The sequence below is a fragment of the Sabethes cyaneus genome, chromosome 2 (genome assembly GCF_943734655.1).
Source record: "Sabethes cyaneus chromosome 2, idSabCyanKW18_F2, whole genome shotgun sequence".
Classification (NCBI taxonomy): Eukaryota; Metazoa; Arthropoda; class Insecta; order Diptera; family Culicidae; genus Sabethes; species Sabethes cyaneus.
Genome location: NC_071354.1, coordinates 60,372,992 through 60,394,756, shown reverse-complemented (window position 1 = coordinate 60,394,756; position 21,765 = coordinate 60,372,992). Strand labels below are relative to the sequence as shown.

At 40.0% G+C, this 21,765-nt stretch overlaps 1 protein-coding gene across 1 annotated transcript; it reads left to right on the top strand.

Moving 5' to 3' along the window:
• The first annotated feature begins 13,844 nt into the window (after positions 1-13,844).
• Positions 13,845-19,157, top strand: LOC128735483 (uncharacterized). Its single transcript, XM_053829965.1, has 2 exons — positions 13,845-18,228; positions 18,925-19,157. The coding sequence occupies exons 1-2, from the start codon at positions 13,845-13,847 to the stop codon at positions 19,155-19,157; spliced, it is 4,617 nt and encodes a 1,538-aa protein (XP_053685940.1).
• Positions 19,158-21,765: the final 2,608 nt, after the last annotated feature.

Here is a 21,765-nt window from a genome sequence, read left to right as displayed (position 1 = left end):
ATTCCGAACAAATAAGATTTTCAAGAACCCCCTAGAGAGGATAAGCAGTCAACGGCAAGGGATCACCTGCGGCGATTTTTATTCTGTTTGGCCAACTTCGCTCCCACACACCCGCCTTTCAGAGTGACTGACTGACTGATAGACCGGAGCGTGGCAGACTGCAGTGCTGAAAGACTGACTTCTTTGATTGCGATTGGAAGAGGAGAACAGTGTACGAAGAGTTACGCATTATTTCGCTTGTCAACGATTTAAAATTGTAAGATATTAATTAATGACTTTTGTGTCTAAGAAAGTTTTAAGATGATTTGAGAAAAAACGATTTCCGGTTGGAAATTTTGACCATTCCATCTGTGACTGTAGCCCACATTCCTCAATCAATTGAATCAGGTCAAACACAAACCGATTGGTCTTACTGGTTGGTATATATTTACCTACCAAACTTTGATACGTATTTTATATTTTTTTTCCTTTTCTCACAGTCGTGGTCGGTGACATAAAAAACAATGGTTAGAAATCAGGAATCGATTGATCTTTTGCTAGCCTATTGATTAACCTCGGTCCGGTCCGGCCCGGGCCGGGCGAAGCCGATTCAGCGGCGAGCAGGGACGCCTAGGGACGAACTGTTTAGTAGGTACTACAAACAAAATATTCGCAAGGATAAAACCGACTGATGGTGGACCCTGGGCCGCCTTTATGTCCGCTTTTACTACGTAATTATGTCACGATAATATAATTTGATTTTATTTGCTTCTGCTGCGACTGTAGTCGAACGAAGCGATTCGATATCGACGCTTTTATGCCAAATAGTCGATGAATGGTAAGACTACTGCACTACTGCTGGGTAGTAATCAAATTAATTTGTTTTACCCGGAGCAACCGCTTCGGATGCGGAACGGAAATATTCAACGGCGATCGACTGTTTTTCTTTAGAATATTTTGTTGCTCGTAATAAAAGCTCGGTGAAAAGATAAGAGGTTGCCTTTGATTACTGCCGTACATTTAGCTTTCAATGTTCGGAACACATTTAATTGGATGAAAAATGCATTTCCATTGACTGCCATTCAATGATTATATTTACTTGTACCGATTTAGGTCACGTTGTAATCAATACTTAAAATATTAACAGTAATATGTAAATTGTGCTGTGACCAGAAATACGGAAATTCGAAGAAAAAGTAGATTATTTCTACAAAATAATGTTCATTTCTTGTTTAAACTTGATTTCATGAACAGTTCGTTACCTTTAAGTTATGATGTTGCTTCATCTTCTGATCCACGAGCTGCGTAAGTAGCTTCTATCTTCTGCACAGAGAAATCACAGAGACGAGAAACACAGAGAAAGAAAACTATAAAAAGAAAGACATGGTCAAAAGAGAGAAAAGAAGAAAAGAGAAACATATGGAGAAAAACAGAGATAGAGAGCTGGAACAGACGGAAGACAATAGGAAGAATAATAGGGATAGGCAGAGATTCAGCGGTACACAAAATGCTTGGTTTGATGGGGAATGCCAACAAGCGGTGGAGGGGAAAAAACTGATTGGAAAAATTATCTAAGTATTGCCACTAGAGAGAACCTGGCCAAATACCGACGAGTTAGGAACCAGTTGACCACGATACTGAGGAGGAAAAAGCGCCAAAAGGAGGACAGAGATCGTGAAGAATTAGAGCAACTATTCCGAGCTAATGGCACGCGCAAGTTTTATGAGGAGGTGAACCAAACTCGGAACGAGGGAGGGAATCAATTACAAACGAACGCGAGGTGATCGACAGATGGAAGCAGTTCTTCGATGAACATCTCAATGGCGAAGTCGCGGCGGAACGGAAATTAGCCTAGGAGCGCACATGGAAGATAGTAGTGTCCTAGCTCCTGATCTCCAAGACGTCAAACGAGAAATCGGGCTGCTGAAGACCAATAAAGCCGCTGGGAAAGACAGCCTACCGGCAGAGCTTTATAAACATGGCGGAGAAACGCTAGCAAAGGCTCTACAGTGGGTACTCTCCCAGATCGTGTTACGCCGGTTGTCACCGATAGCACAAGGTTTCGTAGGGAATTATCAGGCGGGTTTCATGGGGGCTCGCGCAACTACGGACCAAATTTTTACTATCCGACAGATCTTGCAGAAATTTCAGGAGTACAACGTGCCCACGCATCACATCTTTATTGATTTCAAAGCAGCATACGATACAATCGATCGAGACCCGCTATGGCAGATAATGCACGAACGCTGTTTTCCGGACAAGCTGACGCTGACTGATCAGAGCTACATTGGATCGAGTGATGTATTTCGTACGCATCTCTGGGACACTTTCGTGTCCCTTCGAGATACGGCGAGGGTTGAGACAAGGTGACGGTTTATCCTGCATGCTGTTCAACATCGCTCTTGAGGGGGTGATCCGACGAGCGGGCATCGAAACGAGAGGCACGATTTTTACCAAAAGTAGCCAACTTCTAGGCTTTGCTGAAGACTTCGATATCATAGCCAGGAACTTTGCGATGGCGGAGGCAATCTACACCAGACTGAAAGCGGAGTCTAGGAGAATTCGGCTAAAAATAAATGCGTGGAAGACCAAATACATGAAAGGAAAAGGTCAAAGGAAACAAACGCGCGCCTCCTACGGACGGTAACCGTTGACGGCGTTGGACTAGAAGTGGTACAAGAGTTCGTGTATTTGGGATCGCTGGTGAACGCGGACAACAACACTAGTAAGGAGATCCAGCGGCGCATCCAAGCGGGAAATCGGGCCTACTTTGCCCTTCGTAAAACGCTACGATCAGGAAGCGCACGCCGCCGCACGAAGCTAACAATGTAGAAACCCCTTATTAGACCGGTAGTTCTTTATGGACTTGAAGCCGTGACGCTGCTCACGGAGGACATACGCGCCCTTGCCGTGTTCGAGCGGAAAGTGCTGTGGACGATATTTGGAGGAGTACAAACTGAAAGCGGAGAGTGGCGGAGGCGTATGAATCACGAGCTACAGGCACTGCTTGGAGAGACTCCCATCGTTCATCTAGCGAAAGTTAGCAGGCTACGGTGGGCCGGTCACGTCGTAAGGATGTCGGACGACAGTGCGACGAAAATAGTCCTCTTCAACAACCCTACCGGCACCAGGAACAGGGGGGGCCAACGTGCACGATGGCTCGACCAGGTCGAAAGCGATTTGCGACTTCTGAGACGACTAGGAAATTGGCGAAGAGTGGCCCAAGACCGAGTTGAATGAAGACGAGTGCTTGAAACAGCACGAGCCACCCCGGCTCTATGCTGCTGAAGAAGAAGAAGAAGGCAGAGAGAAAATAATACAATAAATAGCGAAAAAAATAAAGTGAGCTGAAAACGAAACAGATAGGTCAAAAACAAAAAAAAATGGACAAATAGTGAAAAAATGAATGAAATAGGTAAATTTAGAATAGAAAGGTAAAGAGAGAAATAAAGATTAAGGCAAATAGAGTTGAAGAAAAATCGAGAATGAAAAAAATTAACTATAAGACAGCGACAGAGAGAGAAAGAAAGCGAGAGAGATATGAGAAAAACTAAGATAAAGGAGAGAACTAAGGTAAGCAAACTTGAGGGAAAGCGATAAAATGGAGCAGGCAACAGAGAAAATAGAAAAAGCGACATAGAAAATAGAGAGAGAAACAGAGAATATCGAATAGCGAAACTGAGAAAACAGGAAAAAACTGAGGAAAAACAGAGACAGAAGGTAGAGAGCGAAAAACTAAAAGAGAGTGAAAGAAAACCCGAAATCTGCGAAAAGAAATAGAAAACTTACAGTAAAGAGAAAATAAAATGATAATAAAAAGCTAACAGAAGGATAAAAAACTATTATTTTTTGAGATATTGATAAAGTAAAACCAATAGAAAAATACAGAAATTCCAGAGGAATAGTCACCCAAAAAAGAAAGAGAAAGATAAGAAAAACAGAATGTGAAAAATAGTGAGTGAAAATAAATAAATAAACAAACACATGAGAGCAAGAGAGAGCGAGAGAGAGAGAGCAAGGTAAAGGTAACGACTACGCAATTACGACGATTACGCAAACAACTTTCTAAGACACTAAGATCGTGAATGTGATATGCTGTAGCTAAAACCTATAGGCTTATTTTTACTATTCAAGTAGGTGGAGAAGCTCTATGAGATGCTGACAGTAAACAAGTTACTCGAGCACCAATCTTCAAATTTATCCACTAGGTGTTGTAGTTTAATGGCAGTCGAAATCCATTTTAATTACCTTAATAACCTTTACATCGTGGGTATAGAAATATCAGTGGCAAAAGAACCGACTGTTCATTTACAAAAAGAGAAAAGAGCAGTGGTTCAAGGTTACTCCCTTGGGGTACGCTAGAGATGTTGCAGAACAAGTCAAAAAACTCGAAACCGATCATTCCATGACCAACCCGATCAACCGCTGCTTTCAGGTTCGTATAAACTGTATAAATTTGCTTTTCTCTTCTTTCATGTTACGCAGGCAGAATGAGACGAAATCAACGAGATTCGTAGGGGAACTGTGGGTAAGACGAACAGGGTGGGTAAGACGGACAGGTGGTTGATTCTACCAGTTAAGCATTAAAATTCGTAAATGTTTTGATGGGAATCCAACCAGCTTGCTATCTCATGATGTCTGAACGTTTCAATCATCATTTAAAACTTTCCAATTTTGATAAAGTACAAAAAAACTAAAAATTGGACATGATTCTGCGTTTGGATGTAACTTTTTTTCCGTCGGAATTAAGCTTTTTGAGTGGTTTAATTCCAAAATATTGCCCATAGCATGAAGTATTTCGATTTGATACCTTTTCAAGTAACGTCTGCATTGAAATAGTACGTAATTTCATTTGCGTATGAAAAATTGTGAACGGTTTAAAAAAATGTATAATGATGGGGTGAAATGGACAACTGCTAGTGTGGGTAAGATGGTCAGTGAACATATTATAATAAAATTGTTGATTTTGCTTCTTAGTGATATCTCAAGCATATAAATGAAAATTTAACCGGAAAACATGATCTTCAAATAAATCAACAGCGGCCAGGCATGAAACAGTTTTTGGAATGCTTGTTCATATTGCCGCTGCCAAACAACTTTCTATTGGCTGCCTCTAGTGGGAGGGGGTGGACTGCCCCCTTCATTTTTTGCACGCTACACCACCATATTTTACGTATTCAATTTGTTAAGGGTCAAAAATAATAATATGCGCTTAGTTGGGGCGATTCACAATACCTGTCCATCTTACCCCCACACATTGTCCGTTTCACCCGCAGCACTAAAAAAGTTCACTTTTTCGGACCATTTTTAAAACTCAAAATACACATTGAAAAACATTTTTTGTTAAATATTTCACTAGCTCCTTTTGAAAACAATATGTTGAACTGAAGTAAACTGTATTTAGGTTTTATAAATCATAAGTTCTCTGTATTATATTAGCTGTTCTTCTTAACCTGTTCGTCTTACCCACAGTTCCCCTACAGATTGAACGCTGTGGAAAAAACTCATGCTGGTCTGAAGAAATGTAGTGTTGACAGCCAGCGAACAAAGCGTCGTTCACGAGCCCTTTAGAACGAAGTGAGGAATACAGAAAAACCACCTAGGCTATTTCATATAGCCTAGATACTGGTCGCAGCGATAATGTTAAAAACACGGTGATGGCTCGGAACGAGATTTCCTGTAAGTGCGAGTAGCCCACAAAATCTCTGTTACTAGCGTCAATCCAATCTACTTTTGCCAATTAAGATTACATTTAGTAATTCTACCGCGTGTGTGCTTTGTCGTGGCTGAATGTGATCCGCGAAAGCTTTTCCAACTACTCTTTAGTAAAGAGTAAAACTAAGAGGAAACTAAGGAAAAATCGCTGTGTAGGTTATGCTGTGTATTTGGTAGGACCAAGTCGGTATTATTTCTTATAAGCTACTAAAACTGAACGAAATCTTGGTCAAATCTAATTGATACGGTTGAGCAGAACATTGTGCGAGAAATGTTCACAATATGAGCAGAAATACTGAATAGTGATTCCACATCATGACAATGCTCGGTCTCATGTTTTCAAACGTTTGAAAGTCTATTTGTAAACACTCAAAACATCCTAAATGTTGCATCCGAAAGACTACTAGATATTGCACCGTCTGGTTATTACTTGATTCATTTGATCAAATTCATTTCATTTGATTCAAAAGATGAAAACCTTCACCATAATGGTATTCCAGCTCTGTCAGAAAGATATGGAAAAGTTGGTGCTAGTGATGGGCAATATTTTGAATGGTTTGTGTAACCTCTTTTTGCAATAAAGTTGTATTTTTACGAAGACTTATTGTTAGTTGAATACCTAATAATAGAACGACCATCTCTACCGATTGTGACTGAACTTTACTTATAATATTTTTTACTTGTAGTAGATATAAATGGTCTAAGGGAAATATACAATGACACTTAGGTGGATTAAAATAACTATTTTTCTGAACATAAAGTTTTCATATTCTCTGTTACGCTAACGCACATATTCTACACAAGACACATTCCGCCGTGACGTTACAACGTTTTGACTTTTCTTTGCACAGTATTTATGTTTTAGCTGGGAAAATCGTTGAGAAACCCCCAAATATTATTATATATTTGGAAAGAGCATAAAATTTCCTATTAAAAGTGAACAAATTAATAGCATTTGCTTTGCCCAGATTGTTTTGGAAAGCAAATATGTAGCGTGACGTTACAACGCGCCAGAAATACGTCTTTTGGTTCTTCTGTTAAAAAACATGAAAATTCTGCTCTCTTTCAAATTTTATCTAAAGATTTTCTTCTATGATTTGATAAGAGATGAATACTGAACAACTTGCCGTTTTCAGAATTCCGATAGTTAGTGAAGTTAATTTTTAAACAGCTTTTACTTTTCGTGACGTTACAACGCTCTGCTTTGCACAGAGAGGGTCGTAGCTCCGTTGTAACGTCACGAAAAATCTGTTCATTTAATATTCGTTAATTATCGCTGTTGCCGCCCTCTGTACATAAGGGATAATCCAAAAATGTGTTGTTAATTTGTCTTTCACTATTTCGCCTACGTAACTGTGGGGTTGTTCACAAATTACGTCGCGCTGTGGGAGGGATGCTAAGAAAGTGAGACATAAGTAATAGCAACGAAACCTTAAGACATAGCATAATAATTGCTTCAGAAAAGTTTCTTCATTTAAAAAGCACTTTCTAGTGGTGAAAAAATATTCGGACATTAGGGTGTCCTCAAGCAGATACAAAAAATATTTTCTCTATTTTAAGTCAGAAATGGTTACTGTCTACAGAAAATTTGTAGAAAAACTAATTTTAAGAAACTTTGTTGGATACTTAAGATTTATATTTCTTACATAAAAAAAGTTATAGAGCCAAACTCTTAGGGACACCCTTAAAAAATTTTTTTCGATCTAGCTCTTTAATAACCCTTCGTATGGCTTACAAATGTTCTAAGAAATTGGTAATCTAATTAAATTGCACATTTTTGTCGAGAATAGTAGAGCACTATCTTTTTCCCTTTAGAAACTATCACTGGCTTTTTTATTTTTATATGTACTCTTTAAGAGGGAGAGCAGCTATGAGCAGCTAATCTCACTTGTTTTTTTTTTGAGTTAATTTATGCTGTATTCCACCATGTACAACTTAGGGTAGAAGACTGTGGAAAATCTAAAAAAAAATATTATGAAGGCAACCGTAGGTGAACATGTATAAATAAAAGAAACAAGGGATAGCTCCTTAAGGAAAAAAGATAGATTTCTACTTTCTTCGACGAAAATGTGCAATTTAACTCGATTACCAATTTCTTAGAACATCTAAAAGGCGTACGAAGCGTTATTGGAGAACTAGATTAACTAGACTAACTTTTTTCATGTAAGAAATATAAATCTTCAGTATTCAACGAAGTTTCTTGAAATTAATTTTTCTACAAACTTTCTGTAGACAGCAATCATTTCTGAATTAAAATAGAGAAAATATTTTTTGTATCTGCTTGAGGACACCCTAATGTCCGAATATTTTTTCACCACTAGAAAGTGCTTTTTAAATGAAGAAACTTTCTTGAAGCAACTATAATGCTATGTCTTAAGGTTTCGATGCTATTACTTATGTCTCACTTGTTTTGAATCCGTCCGGCTGCCCGCCGTGACGTTACAACGCGAGCTTCAATCAGTTGTAACTTAGGTTCTACTTAACTTATCATCATTCTTTAGGCACCGTTTTAAAGGTATTTTTGAGTACAAAGAGAATACGGATTATTAGATTGTTCGAATTTGTACTTTTCTGCGAAAGCGAAAAAGTACACCTTTCTCGTGACGTTACAACGCAAAAAAATGGCCCCATTTCATCCACTTGAAATACAAAATAATTGCAAAATTACATCCAAACTATTTTTGGAATGGATTCAGCATATATTTCTTTGTAAATTGGTCGAAAACAAATGATATTATGAAATGTTTTAGCGCACTGTAGCAGTATTTTTAAAAATATCACGAAAAATCATTTATTTCTTGTAAATTTCATTTATTTTCGATACACGTTTTATATAACTTCCGAAAATGCTAGAATACCAATTAAGGCAGTTTTGAAATGTTCAAACATTGCCCAATCATGAAAAAATATTCAATAATGCTAAAAGCAACTTTTATAAAATGTCTGGTTGGTATACCGGCCCGCGGAATGTGTCACAAGCAAACATTTAGAAACGACCGAACTACACAGTAAAACACTTCCAACCAGCTCCTATGTACCAACCTACCAGACATTAGGAACACAAAAACTACCCTCGTTTGGTCATTTTACGAGCTCCAGCGGGGACACAATTTAATATATGCCATGATCTCTCTATAGACAATTGCCATTCAAGGCTCGTTCAGTTTCCCATTCAAAGTTCGTTCGCGGATATGGCTGCTCCGGAGATTTTCGCCAGTTTTTACAGATGCGCCACAGTGCTGCAGTTCCCAGAGAACGGAGAACCCCTAATGAAGACACTGTCCTATACTGTGCCGTGCTGTGTACGGAAAAATCAACTTAAACGCTCGATTCGATACCAATCTCAATTAAGCACGCACGTGTGGTTGCTACATGATGCTGAAAGAATATGGTTGGGGACCAAAACATGCTCGAGCACTCAAGCTTTGTACTCACTAGGATGGTTTAGCATGTACTTTTTTGTTTGCTCAAAGCTTGTAGGCCCTCAACGCAGTGCTGCTGGCTGGCTGCGCTCTTCCTGCGAGCTGGTTGCCTCAGAGGCAAACTTTGCTTCAGCAGCCAGAAGTGATCGGTAGTCAAGGCAGCAGCAGCAGCAGCAGCATCGGACGAAAAACTCTATTATCGTAAGTTAACTTTTTCTCCCCACGCTCTTCTCTTAACTGCCAGTAAGTTTGATTAGGTCGGCCCTCCGCTGTTGTTGTTGTTGTTGTTGCGTTACGACATTGCTGCACTGCCGCAGATGACGACGGTGTCGACAACATTGTCTTTGGAGAATAGAGAAACAACTACATCATTCGGCTTTTTTGCCTATGATAATATCCAATAATTACGTAATGTTGATATCGAAGCGCAATTACATGATTATTTAATTCTCGTTACGAAATGGTTCGATGGGTGATGGCAGTCGAAGCCGAAGTCGAAGCCAGAGCCCTCTCGGGTGGCGTAAACTTCGCTAGGTATTTGCTGGGTAAAACAATGGGACGATAAATAAAGTTGATAATGATGGTTATTATAAGGGTCAAATGAGTTTGGCTGATAACCATCGTTAGCCAATTATTGATGTGTATTCTTAACGAAATGAGGTACCCAAAGTCGTTGTGATTAATTAGAATAGCTTTTGGAAGACAATATAGGGTGATATTATGAAAGTATACGATGATTGAATGATCCATCCAATAAAATTTGGTTGATGGCGATAATTTAAAATGTAGCTTACTAATACATTGTTAACAACAAAAAAGACTATACTTAAAGTGTGTTCAAGACATTTACATATGTGAAAATTTTTACTTAGACTGCTTTTTTCGGAAGGTATGTATCACGTTTAGTAATTTACATAATCCCTGCATCAATTTTCAAATCAAGATTGATGATTCATCCAATCACAATAAAGTGGTTTCCCCTCTGTAGCACAATCTACGCCATGCAACGCCTCCAATGTGGATAGTACAATACCTCCAAATAAAAAAACGCTGACTCGTATGAGAAAATTTCGGATACAACGGTGTCAATTTCACCATATTTGTTTAAATGGCCATATAAAGTCTTAGAACGGATAAACCCCTATTACACAGCAAATATGTATGGAAAATCGATATCCTTAGATCAGCGACGGCAACCCATACACCGAACACCAAACATCGTATAGCGAAACGACTTGACTTAAGCGGTTTGCCCCCAAGAACGTTTTTCTCCACACCATTTAGCGCGGTCGCTGTCGTGTTTTTATCTCCCATTCCTGCTCGCTCCGAGGCACCACCATCACCGCACCGGATTCATCCGGGCCCGAAGAGGAAATATGATATCGTAACATATTCGATTACAACTCAATATAATACGATCTGCATATTTGACACAGATTACGACCCTGCTGCCGCTTCCTTTTTTGTTTTTCCTCCGGTAACCGTTCTGTCCTGCTGCATGCGTATGTGTCGCCGCCTCTGAGCAATTGTTTCCCGTCGTTTGTTCGACTTCCCGACTTACACCCACCACGGTTTCCATAGGAAGGAAAATGTTGCCACTGGATGTGTCGGATGAAAAATGGGCACATTTTTTTGAATAACTTTTGTAATCTTAAACTTAATTCAAAAAAATTCATCCGGCTTGCCTTGCGAGTCTACCATAACGTAATCGTGAGAACCGCGCGCCATGCTCAGATCGGTGCCGTTTACTTGATCTTGACTCATTAGACTACCGACGAAGAACCCAGCAGACTGTACTCGTAGTTTAGGTCATCCATGGTGAAATCGATTCTCCCAGGCTTTTGTCACTACTGGATTTTCGTGCTACACAACGGATTCTACGTTCTATTGGCCTACTACAAGTACCATTCTATCGCACTGTTTTTGGATATAATTAATCAGTTACCGCATGTTTTAGAACCTTTTTGAAAATAGAAGAGTTATTTGATTTCGATGAACCTTCGCATACATTTTTGCAGAAGATAAAAGCCTCTAATCTTTTATAGTAATTAGACTTCATGTAGACATTAATGATTAGTCGGATGAATTACAAATATAAATAAATAAATAAATAAATAAATAAATAAATAAATAAATAAATAAATAAACTAAACTGTTCTTGTTGAAACGTTGATCGTAGTTTTCAGTTGAAAAGAACCGTTCCACGAAAATCTCTGAAGAGCAAAACGAATAAATTCCCGCTGCAATGCAACTTGATTGCGACTCCATTTTGATTAGAAGGACCCAAATCGGAGCATTGTACTCTAAATTAGAGCGAACTTGTTCACAACAAAAAGTTAAAGGGTCGGTGTCTCAGGACACAAACACAGGCTTGGCGTATAGCTACGAATGTATACACCCTTAGGAACAGTCTCTCCCCTTTATGTTGATACTAAGCAGCTTTCCATAGATTTCGTCAAAAATTTCAAATTTAAACATTATTAGGTCTAAAAGTATGCTACAATTCGATATATGTACAACAGTCTTTGATTCGCACTCGTTAAATATTTCAAATGATGAAACACACTTCGCCCTGCGTCAAATCTGGAGTTGTGGCTCAACAAGGTCTAACTTGTGGTTTTCCAATTATTACCTAGTTTTGAATGATTTAGTGCAAGGTCTGTTTTGCAATATTGTCCGTCAAATTTCAAATGAAGCTGTACCTAACGATAATTTTCGTACATTGATATACGAGTTGGTGTTTGCTGGGCGTTGTATTCTGTATTTTGGTACAAATTTGATAGGTACTTACCAAATGATACTAGTACTGGTAGTTAAATACTTGTCTAACTTGTACCAAAATCTGCAATAGTAATGAAATATTTCGAGATTCCACCTTGATTTCTGTAAGGTAACAGGATTGCAGTTGTTTTGTTCTAGATTTTGTTAAATGCAAGTCAGTTACGGGGCTATTGCAACAATCCTACTGACTCTATCTAGGAGCACTGCCTAGCTGAGATTTGAACATACGACTATTGGTTTCTTAGATCAGCATCGTACCTCGAAACCAACGAACTGATTGCATGTGGTTAATTTAGAAGGTAAGCGCCTGCCACTGTAATAATTAAATTTGTTAGAAATTGTCAAACAATAAAATTTTAAATAATCCGGCATAATCGATCGGCCAGGTAATCGATTATCAAATAATCGGAACATAAAGCAATCGATTAAAAATTAATCGATTATTTTAGCAGACAATCGATTTGCTCGATTAATCGAGAAGTAATCGGACATCACTAGTTAGGCCATTGCAAATCAATTTCAAAGTTTTTGTCACCCCCCCCCCCCCCCTGGAAATTGGCTTGAAAAATCGGGGGACAAAAAAATAATTTGTAGGATATGAGCTAAATTTTGTTTATAAAATCAATTGTCTGTGGGCTCTACAGCCTGAAAAACTCGAAAAATGAGAGTACGAGCTGAGTTAACGCTTCTAGCACGAAATAGAAATGGAAGTTATGAGGACGAAGTTTGTCAAGTAACAGGAAATATGAACCGAACTTTTTCTTTTTTGAAGGTTTATCATACTACACTCACGCGTAGCACTGTGAGAAAGGGCTTGTTGGTGTTTTATCAAAATGTACGGGGATTACGGACTGTGGCTGAATCAAACTTCGACATCATCGTTCTTACCGAAACGTGACTCGACGAGAAAATCTACTCAGCGCAGTTGTTCGGCGATTCATTTACGGTATTTCGTTGTGATCGGAGTTCACACAATAGCAGCAAATCATGCGGTGGTGGCGTGCTATTTGCGGTCTCAACGAGGCTAAGTGCTTCCAGCGATCCTTCCCTCATATGCAATACAATTAGGGCTGTCTAACCGGTAGTACCGGTAGTACCGATGTCCGCATCCGAGTACTTCTGACGCTTGAATGAAAATGAAAAACTTTCTGTTTGTTTGACGAACTGATTGCTGCGATTCAATTTGGTTGCACTGTTATTCGCCCGTAGCAACACCTTGTGTCCTGGCAACGACGTTGGTAATGCAGTGAGCAGGCGAATGTGAACGAGAGGTGCGCAATGCGAGATATAGAAGAACAAGAACGATTTCAACTGCGTCATCATATGGTACAGTTTTTTTTGGTACAGTCCGCGTAGTTAGACAGGTAGTAAGGTTTTGAGACGCAATTCAGTTCAGTTAAGATTTTGAGCCAGAAATATGAAGGTACAATTCAGTGTTAAAGTACCAATTCAAGGTGTTTAAGAATAATAATCTTACAAAAAAAACCATAGACTAAGAATAAAGTGTTAAGTTAAAATGAGTTCTTGTTTTTAATAAAATTGACTACAGTCCATTGGGTACAAAAACAGTAAGGCTAGTTGGAGCCCTTACATTGGTCCTTCGAGCCGGATGCAGGATCCAGTCAGTGCAAGAAAAGTAGAAGTGAAAGTCATTAAACGGTAAAATTGAAGAAAATGTGATTTGTGTTGAGACAGAAAACTATAGTGCAAAAAGTGTAGAAGATTAGTGCGTGTCGCCATTTTGTTTGTTGGTTCCACCGTTCTGGAACATTCCGGAAGTAGTCCCGCTGCTTCCTTCCGAACGACTAGTGTGCCTGCTTTTATTTAGCATATTTAGCAGCTCCATGTGGCGTTCATTTATGGGACACCCTGCTTCAGATTTGCCGGAAAATCCTAAGCAGGAAGAAGAAACCGATTCTACACCGAGAAGAGTCAGAGAGAAAGAAGATGGCCGAATTAAAATCGCTAGTCTCGAAACGTGGTGCAGCAAAAGGCAAACTGTCGAGGATCTTCACTGCAGTTGAGGCCGTTCAACACACCCCCTTAGATATTACCATGCCGCAACTACGTGTTCATGCCAGGAATGTGGAAAAATATTACGGTGAGTACAACAGCGTACATGATAGCATTATGCAAATTATAAACGAAGATCAGAAGGTGGATCAAGAAGAAAAGCTCATTCAGTTCGAACGGCTTTATAATGATGTGCAAGTTTTGATTGAAACCCTAATCGATGCACACAATCAAAATGCTAATCGTACCCGAGCTGTTGCACAAGTTCCTGATGCGCAACATAGTAGCCAAGCTCAACAATTTGTAATTCATCAACAAGCCCTTCGTGCGCCCTTGCCATCGTTTGACGGGCGGTACGAAAACTGGCCTAAATTCAAATCGATGTTCCAAGACCTGATGAGAAATTCTCCAGACTCAGATGCAGTGAAGTTGTTTCATTTAGACAAGGCGCTTATAGGGAGTGCTGCAGGTATCATCGATGCCAAAACGATTCAAGACAATAACTATCAGCAAGCCTGGCAGACATTAGAGCAGCGCTTTGAGAACAAAAGGTTGATTATTGATATACATATTCAAGGTCTCATGCAGCTAAAAAAATTGCCTAGGAAATCTTTCACGGAGCTGCGTAGTCTTATAGATGAATGTTCACGACATGTTGAAAATCTAAAATTCCATGGTCAGCCATTGCAAGGAGTATCTGAACTAATAGTAATCCACAATTTATCAGCTGCCCTCGATGAAGATACTAAAGAGTTATGGGAGGGTAGTCTCGATCACGGGGAACTACCAACCTACGAAGGAACAATGGACTTCCTTCGTAAGAGATGTCTTGTTTTAGAACGGTGCGAAACGTCTGCACAAACTGCATCCTCCTCCAGACAGTTGCAACCTGCTACAAAAGGCTTATCAGCCAATAGAGGAATAAAGGTTTCTGCGACAACGACAGCTTCACCTGAGACAATTTGCGAGCTGTGTGGAGGCAGTCATCCGAATTTCAAATGCAGTGTATTTCAAAGTATGAATATTGCGCAACGGTTGGCTAAAGTTAGAGAAGCAAGGATATGTTTCAATTGTCTTCGTAAGGGCCACATGAGTAGATCCTGTTTATCCCAAAGAACGTGTGCTAAATGTAACCGTAAGCATCACAGTTTGCTTCACCAAGATGAAACTGGTGCGGGTCTTTCGGAAGAAGCCAGGGAAACACTGGAGGATAGGTCCTTCGAACGTGCAGATGTTACTGCTTGTGTTGATTCAAATTCGCAGGAAGGTTGTAGCAGTGTTTCAGTAACGTCGTCGTATATGGATGCGGGCGTTTTACGGTCGTCCAACCATGTGCTGCTTCAAACGGCAATAATTGATGTGGAAGACATACATGGTCATTTTCATCCATGTCGGGCGCTGTTGGACTCAGGTTCACAGGCCCATATCCTGTCGAAATCGATGGCTCAGGCTCTCGGTTTACCGATTCTGAAATGTAATGTAACAGTAGTTGGAGCAAACGCAGTGAAGACGCAAGTAACGAAGGGATTAAACTTAAATTTCTCGTCGAGGTACTGCTCACTTCAAGATAGCATCATGTGTTTGATTTCGGAGCAGCCAACCGGAAACATTCCATCCCTGCCAATTAATGTGTCGTCGTGGAAATTGCCCCATGGTTTAAAATTGGCAGATCCTGATTTTTACAAGGAGGGTCAAATCGATTTGATACTTGCCTCTAATTACGTTTGGGACTTACTTCGATCTGGTAAGGTTTCCTTATCCAATGGTACAACATCATTGCGAGAGACTGGTTTGGGTTGGATCGTCACCGGTACTTACGACCCATATCAGAAGGTGAGTGGTTCTGTTTTGCTTTCTAATACAGCTTTGTGTGATACGCTATCCAAGCAACTGGAACGGTTTTGGATCATTGAGGAGATGACGGAAGCGCAACCGTTCATTACCGAAGATCATGAAATAGAACAGCACTTCTCAGAAACGTATCGCCGGGATGAATCCGGCAGGTTTATTGTTCAGATGCCTTTTCGTGACACGGTCGTCGAACTCGACGATAACCGACACCTTGCTTTAAAACGGTTTTATGCGCTTGAAAGAAAATTGTCACGTAACCCCGAATTTCGTAAGCAGTACAATGATTTCTTGAATGAATATGAGTCACTTGGACACTGCAAGGAGATTATTGAAGATGATAAGGTATCTGAATTGCCACGATACTACCTTCCACACCATGCAGTTTTCAAGATGACGAGCTCTTCAACCAAGGTAAGAGTGGTTTTCGACGCTAGCGCAAAGTCGTCAAAGTATTCCTTAAACGATGTGATGAAATCTGGCCCAGTTGTTCAAAATGACATATTTTCCGTGCACCTTCGATTCCGGCGTCACTTGGTTGGATTTTCTGGTGACGTGACGAAAATGTACAGACAAATCGATATTGATGAGTCTCACACCCGATTTTTGCGTATCTTCTGGAGGGAAGATCATAATAAGCCATTGAGAGTGTTGGAATTATGTACCGTGACATACGGAACGGCTGCTGCGCCATTTCTTGCGACTAGATGCCTGGTTCAGTTAGCTATTGAAGAAGAACATCGGTTCCCATTTGCGTCGAAAATGGTAATGAAGGATATGTACGTGGACGATTTGCTGTCTGGTGCTGATACAGAAGAAGAAGCAGTACTACGTGTCTGGGAGGTGAAGCAGCTACTGGCTGCTGGAGCATTTCCAATTCGTAAATGGAGTTCAAACTCATCAGCAGTACTTGAAAGTGTCCTTGAAGAAGACCGAGAAAAATTGATAAAAATTAGTGAAAACGATATGTACGAAGGTTCTAGAGCGCTTGGAATATTTTGGAATACAAAAAGTGATACGTTTACATTTGAGAGTTGGCCAGAAGAGCTTATACAGCAACCGTTGACAAAGCGTCAAGTTCTTTCCGAAATATCAAGGTTGTTTGATCCGTTGGGGTTAGTATCTCCTGTGATAGTACGCGCCAAGCTTGTAATGCAAAGATTGTGGTCCTGTAAAATGGACTGGGACGATGAGATTGAAGGTGACATTCTACAAGATTGGGCTTCTTTCAGACACTCGTTTACAATGTTGGATCAAATGGAAATACCCAGATGTGTTAAGATTCCTGGTGCCATTAGTTATGAAATCCATGGTTTCTCCGATGCTTCTACATTAGCGTATGGAGCTTGTGTATATTTGCGCAATGTGTTTGGTGATGGAACTGCCGAAATGCGCCTTTTGTGTGCCAAATCAAGAGTGGCACCGTTGAAGACAGTGACGATTCCAAGGTTAGAACTCCGTGCCGCCGAGCTTTTAACTGTGCTAGTAGTAAAGGTAATAAAGACATTAGAACTTGATATTACGAAGGTTACATTGTGGTCTGATAGTCAAATAACATTAGCATGGCTAAAGAAGCCTCTCAACACACTAGAGGTTTTCGTTCGTAATCGAGTAGTGAAGATTAATAATTCCACCGGTGCCTATGAATGGAAATACATCAATACTAAACAAAATCCTGCTGATGTTGTGTCACGTGGGCAGACACCAGCTGCTTTGAGTCAAAATGAGCTCTGGTGGTGTGGGCCAGAGTTCCTGAAGGAATTTGAGTATTGCGAACCAGACCGTCCTCTAATTGAAATAGAGATTCCTAACATGCAGAAAACAGCCGCAGTGACACTTATTGAACCCTTGCCAGTATTTCTGAATTTTAGCAACTTTCGTAAACTACAAAGGATTATTGCTTATGTTTTTCGTTTCATGAAAAATTGCAAAACGAAATCTAAGAATCCTAGCTTGATAATCGCAACTAAATATGTTACTGTTCTTGAAATGGAAACTTCGTTGAAGGCCATTATCAAGGTGCTACAGATGTTGAAGTTACCTTGTGAAATCGATAGTATTGAAAAGGGTAAAATTCCACAGAAACTTGCCAGCCTCAGTCCTTTTCTCGATGATGATCATCTTTTGCGTGTTGGTGGCCGATTACAGGAGGCTGATTTTCCCTATCACACAAAGCACCCACTTGTGTTGCCAAATCATCCAGTTGCTGAAATGATCATCCGGGCTCTTCATATCGAAAATTTACACATTGGTCCTTCTGGATTACTGGCAATTGTTCGTCGTAAGTTTTGGCCTTTGAAGGGGCGCTCAACCACCAGAAAGGTTACTCGTAGCTGTATCCAGTGTTTCCGCGTTAAACCACGAGGAGTTGAACAGCAGATGGGCAGCCTACCTACAGAGAGAGTGAATATCGCCGCACCATTTGAATTCACTGGTGTTGATTATGCTGGTCCTGTTTCAGTTAAACAAGGTAAATATCGACCGAAAATCGTGAAAGGATATATCGCCGTATTTGTGTGTCTAGCAACAAAGAATTTGCACTTAGAGTTGGGATCAGATCTTACCACCGACGCGTTCATCGCAGCACTGGAGCGTTTCATCAACCGTCGCGGCCTCGTAAAAAAAATATTTTCTGATAACGGTTCCAATTTCTTGGGAGTTTCAAGGGAACTTCGACAGCTGTACGTAAAATTCAAAAATGAAAATCATATCCAAGGGGTAAACGATTTGCTACTGACAAGAGAAATAAAATGGCAATTTATACCTCCCAGAGCTCCGAATTTCGGGGGCTTGTGGGAAGCTGGCGTAAAAAGTACTAAAACACATTTGAAACGCACTTTGCAAAACGCAGTACTCACATTCGAAGAGTATTGCACTATACTTACCCATATAGAGTCGATATTGAATTCAAGGCCTCTATTCAGTGCTTCGGATAATCCTAATGAACCTTTACCGATAACTCCGGCGGATTTGCAAATAGGAAGGCCATTGGTAAGTGTTCCTAAACCGTCATGCGTGCAGATTCCAGACAACCGTCTTTCCCGGTGGCAATATCTTGATAAGCTTCGTGATCATTTCTGGCGACGCTGGTCCCAAGAATATCTGACTACTCTTCAGGCGCGCAGCAAATGGACTTCAAAATCGTCTGATATCAAACCTGGAACAGTGGTGCTGTTGATTGAAGACAATCTTCCACCTCAGATGTGGAAACTTGGTGTTATAACTGCTGTGCATCCAGGAAAGGATTCGCTGGTTCGAGTGGTGGACGTGAAAACTTCGACTGGAACGTATCGCCGTAGTATCAGCAAATTAGCTCCGTTACCAATTGAAGATAACGAAGGTCTTCGAATTTCAGCTTCGCAGCCGCGGGGCAAGATGTCCGCATCCGAGTACTTCTGACGCTTGAATGAAAATGAAAAACTTTCTGTTTGTTTGACGAACTGATTGCTGCGATTCAATTTGGTTGCACTGTTATTCGCCCGTAGCAACACCTTGTGTCCTGGCAACGACATTGGTAATGCAGTGAGCAGGCGAATGTGAACGAGAGGTGCGCAATGCGAGATATAGAAGAACAAGAACGATTTCAACTGCGTCATCATATGGTACAGTTTTTTTTGGTACAGTCCGCGTAGCTAGACAGGTAGTAAGGTTTTGAGACGCAATTCAGTTCAGTTAAGATTTTGAGCCAGAAATATGAAGGTACAATTCAGTGTTAAAGTACCAATTCAAGGTGTTTAAGAAGAATAATCTTACAAAAAAAACCATAGACTAAGAATAAAGTGTTAAGTTAAAATGAGTTCTTGTTTTTAATAAAATTGACTACAGTCCATTGGGTACAAAAACAGTAAGGCTAGTTGGAGCCCTTACAACCGAAACCGGTAATACCGGCCAATTTTTGGATACCGAAATACCGGTTTTGAAAAGGCAAAAAACCGGTATTTCTGGTATTTTCTAATCTGCTTGTTTTTTCCAACTCCTTATTCGAATAAGAACTAAATTTTACAAAAGATTATAAAACTCTTAGAAAAACAACTTGGTGTTAATGCCGACGAGATTCTTCGACTACTAACAATGAAGAGAGTGCAATTGTGGGTCAAATTAATTTAGCTCTTGAACCCGTTTAAGGCACAGTAGAGTAACTTTGGTGTTAAAATGTTTCATTGTATAAGCCAGACGTCGCGTTTCAACTTATTTTTGAACAACTTGATATTCAAAAGCCACCAAATTATTCGAAGCTCTCAAATAACGAATTTAGGAAACAAGATCAGGGCCCAGAAACGTCACTAAATTGCAGTGTTGGGCACCGCTAATTCGCTATCCAATTCAATTTGCTCGATAATCGAGGAAATTTCGTTAATCACTAATCGCAAACTGTAAATTAACAGTCACAGTTTATTTTTGAACATATCACAACAACTTGCATTGTAATCTATCACTGTACAAATTATTACTTTCTAATAAAACTAAGATCAAAACCTATAATAATGGATAAAATGCTCTACAGTTTATTATTTCAGTTTTAATAGAAGCAGCGCCGCTTCGGTTCAAAACTGACTTCAATCAGCGTCATTGAAACGATTTTCAATTCATCATGACGACCGGTTTTAAAGTTTCATTTGTATTTCTCTATCAAATATTCAGAAAAAGGTCAGCCTAGACTTTGAATGCAATTGAATTGATTTTGAGTAACATTTCCTAAATTAATCTACTCAGCATCGACAAATCGTGCATGACTGTCAATCGTCATCATTTGATACAGTCAGTAGCTTCAGCTGAAGCTTGCTCGAAACGTTCTGTTCAACAAATGAAACAAGTCGCTTCATGATGAAGCGAATGTAAGGGAAAGTTAGCTTCATTTATTTGTTTCGACGATGCCGAGCTCTGATCAGAATACGGGGATCTTTGCGCGTTATTTGTCATTTGTCATTTATTTAAAAATTCATTGGACACAGTGCGGTCTTAATGAATACTAATAATAATAATCAAAATAATGCTAATAATAATGGTAGAACAAAAACTTAAATACAATTACTCTACACACGAAGAAACACATAACTATTGTCTTTGGGAGAGTCGTCTTCTAAAAGTATCGATTGAGATGTCGAAGTCAAATAATTCGTAGACTGTGTTGAACTTGGCTGCCATGTACCTTGTTGGGCTAAATAGACCGTAGTTGACTCTCCTTGCTTCGAGATAGAGAAAGTTCCTCGTTCGAAGAGCTCGTTCTGGGGCGTAGAGATTGAGCTGTTCCAGTAAAGTTGGGCAATCAATTTGTCCGTTCAAGAGCTTAGCAACGAACACAACTTGGGCGATGTTGCGTCTTTTTTCGAGCGTTTCGAGTCCCAACAGTTGACACCGTGCAACATATGGGGGTAGGTCCGACGGGTTACTCCATGGCAGCATGCGAAGAGCGTAGCGTATAAACTTTTTTTGCACCGACTCAATCCTTGCAATCCAGTTAGCTTGAAACGGGCACCAGACAACTGAGCAGGATTCGAGTATTGAGCGTACTAAGGCGCAGTATAGCGAACGGAGACAGTAAGGATCCTTGAACTCATCAGCAATTTTAAATATAAAGCCAAGCTGCCTATTAGCCCTAGAGACAATCTCTTCAAGATGCAGGCGAAAGGTAAGCGCACAATCGAGATTTACGCCTAAGTCACGAACGTGGTCAACTCGTTGCAGTGCATGACCCAGAATGCAGTAATTGAAAATAATCGGGCTCTGATTGCGGTGGAACGTGATGACATTGCATTTGAGGACACTAATTGTCAGCAAATTTTTCGTGCACCAGCCTTCAAATGACTCGATCATCTGTTGTAGTCTCGAGCAATCAAGTACGGTTTTTATAGTCAGGTATATCTTTACGTCGTCAGCATAAAACAAGCGGCATTCATTTGGTAAGACTATAGAGAGCTCGTTGATGAATAAAGTAAAAAGCAATGGGCCTAAATTGCTTCCTTGAGGAACTCCCGAAAGATTGCAAAACAATTCCGACTCTTCTTGA

What these genes read in the sequence shown, in the direction of transcription:
- LOC128735483 (XM_053829965.1), top strand. Translation starts at nt 13,845, where the DNA reads ATGGCCGAATTAAAATCGCTAGTCTCGAAACGTGGTGCAGCAAAAGGC. An exon ending in TCCTGTTTCAGTTAAACAAG is followed by an intron (nt 18,229 to 18,924) that starts GTAAATATCGAC and finishes AACCTGGAACAG; the next exon opens with TGGTGCTGTTGATTGAAGAC.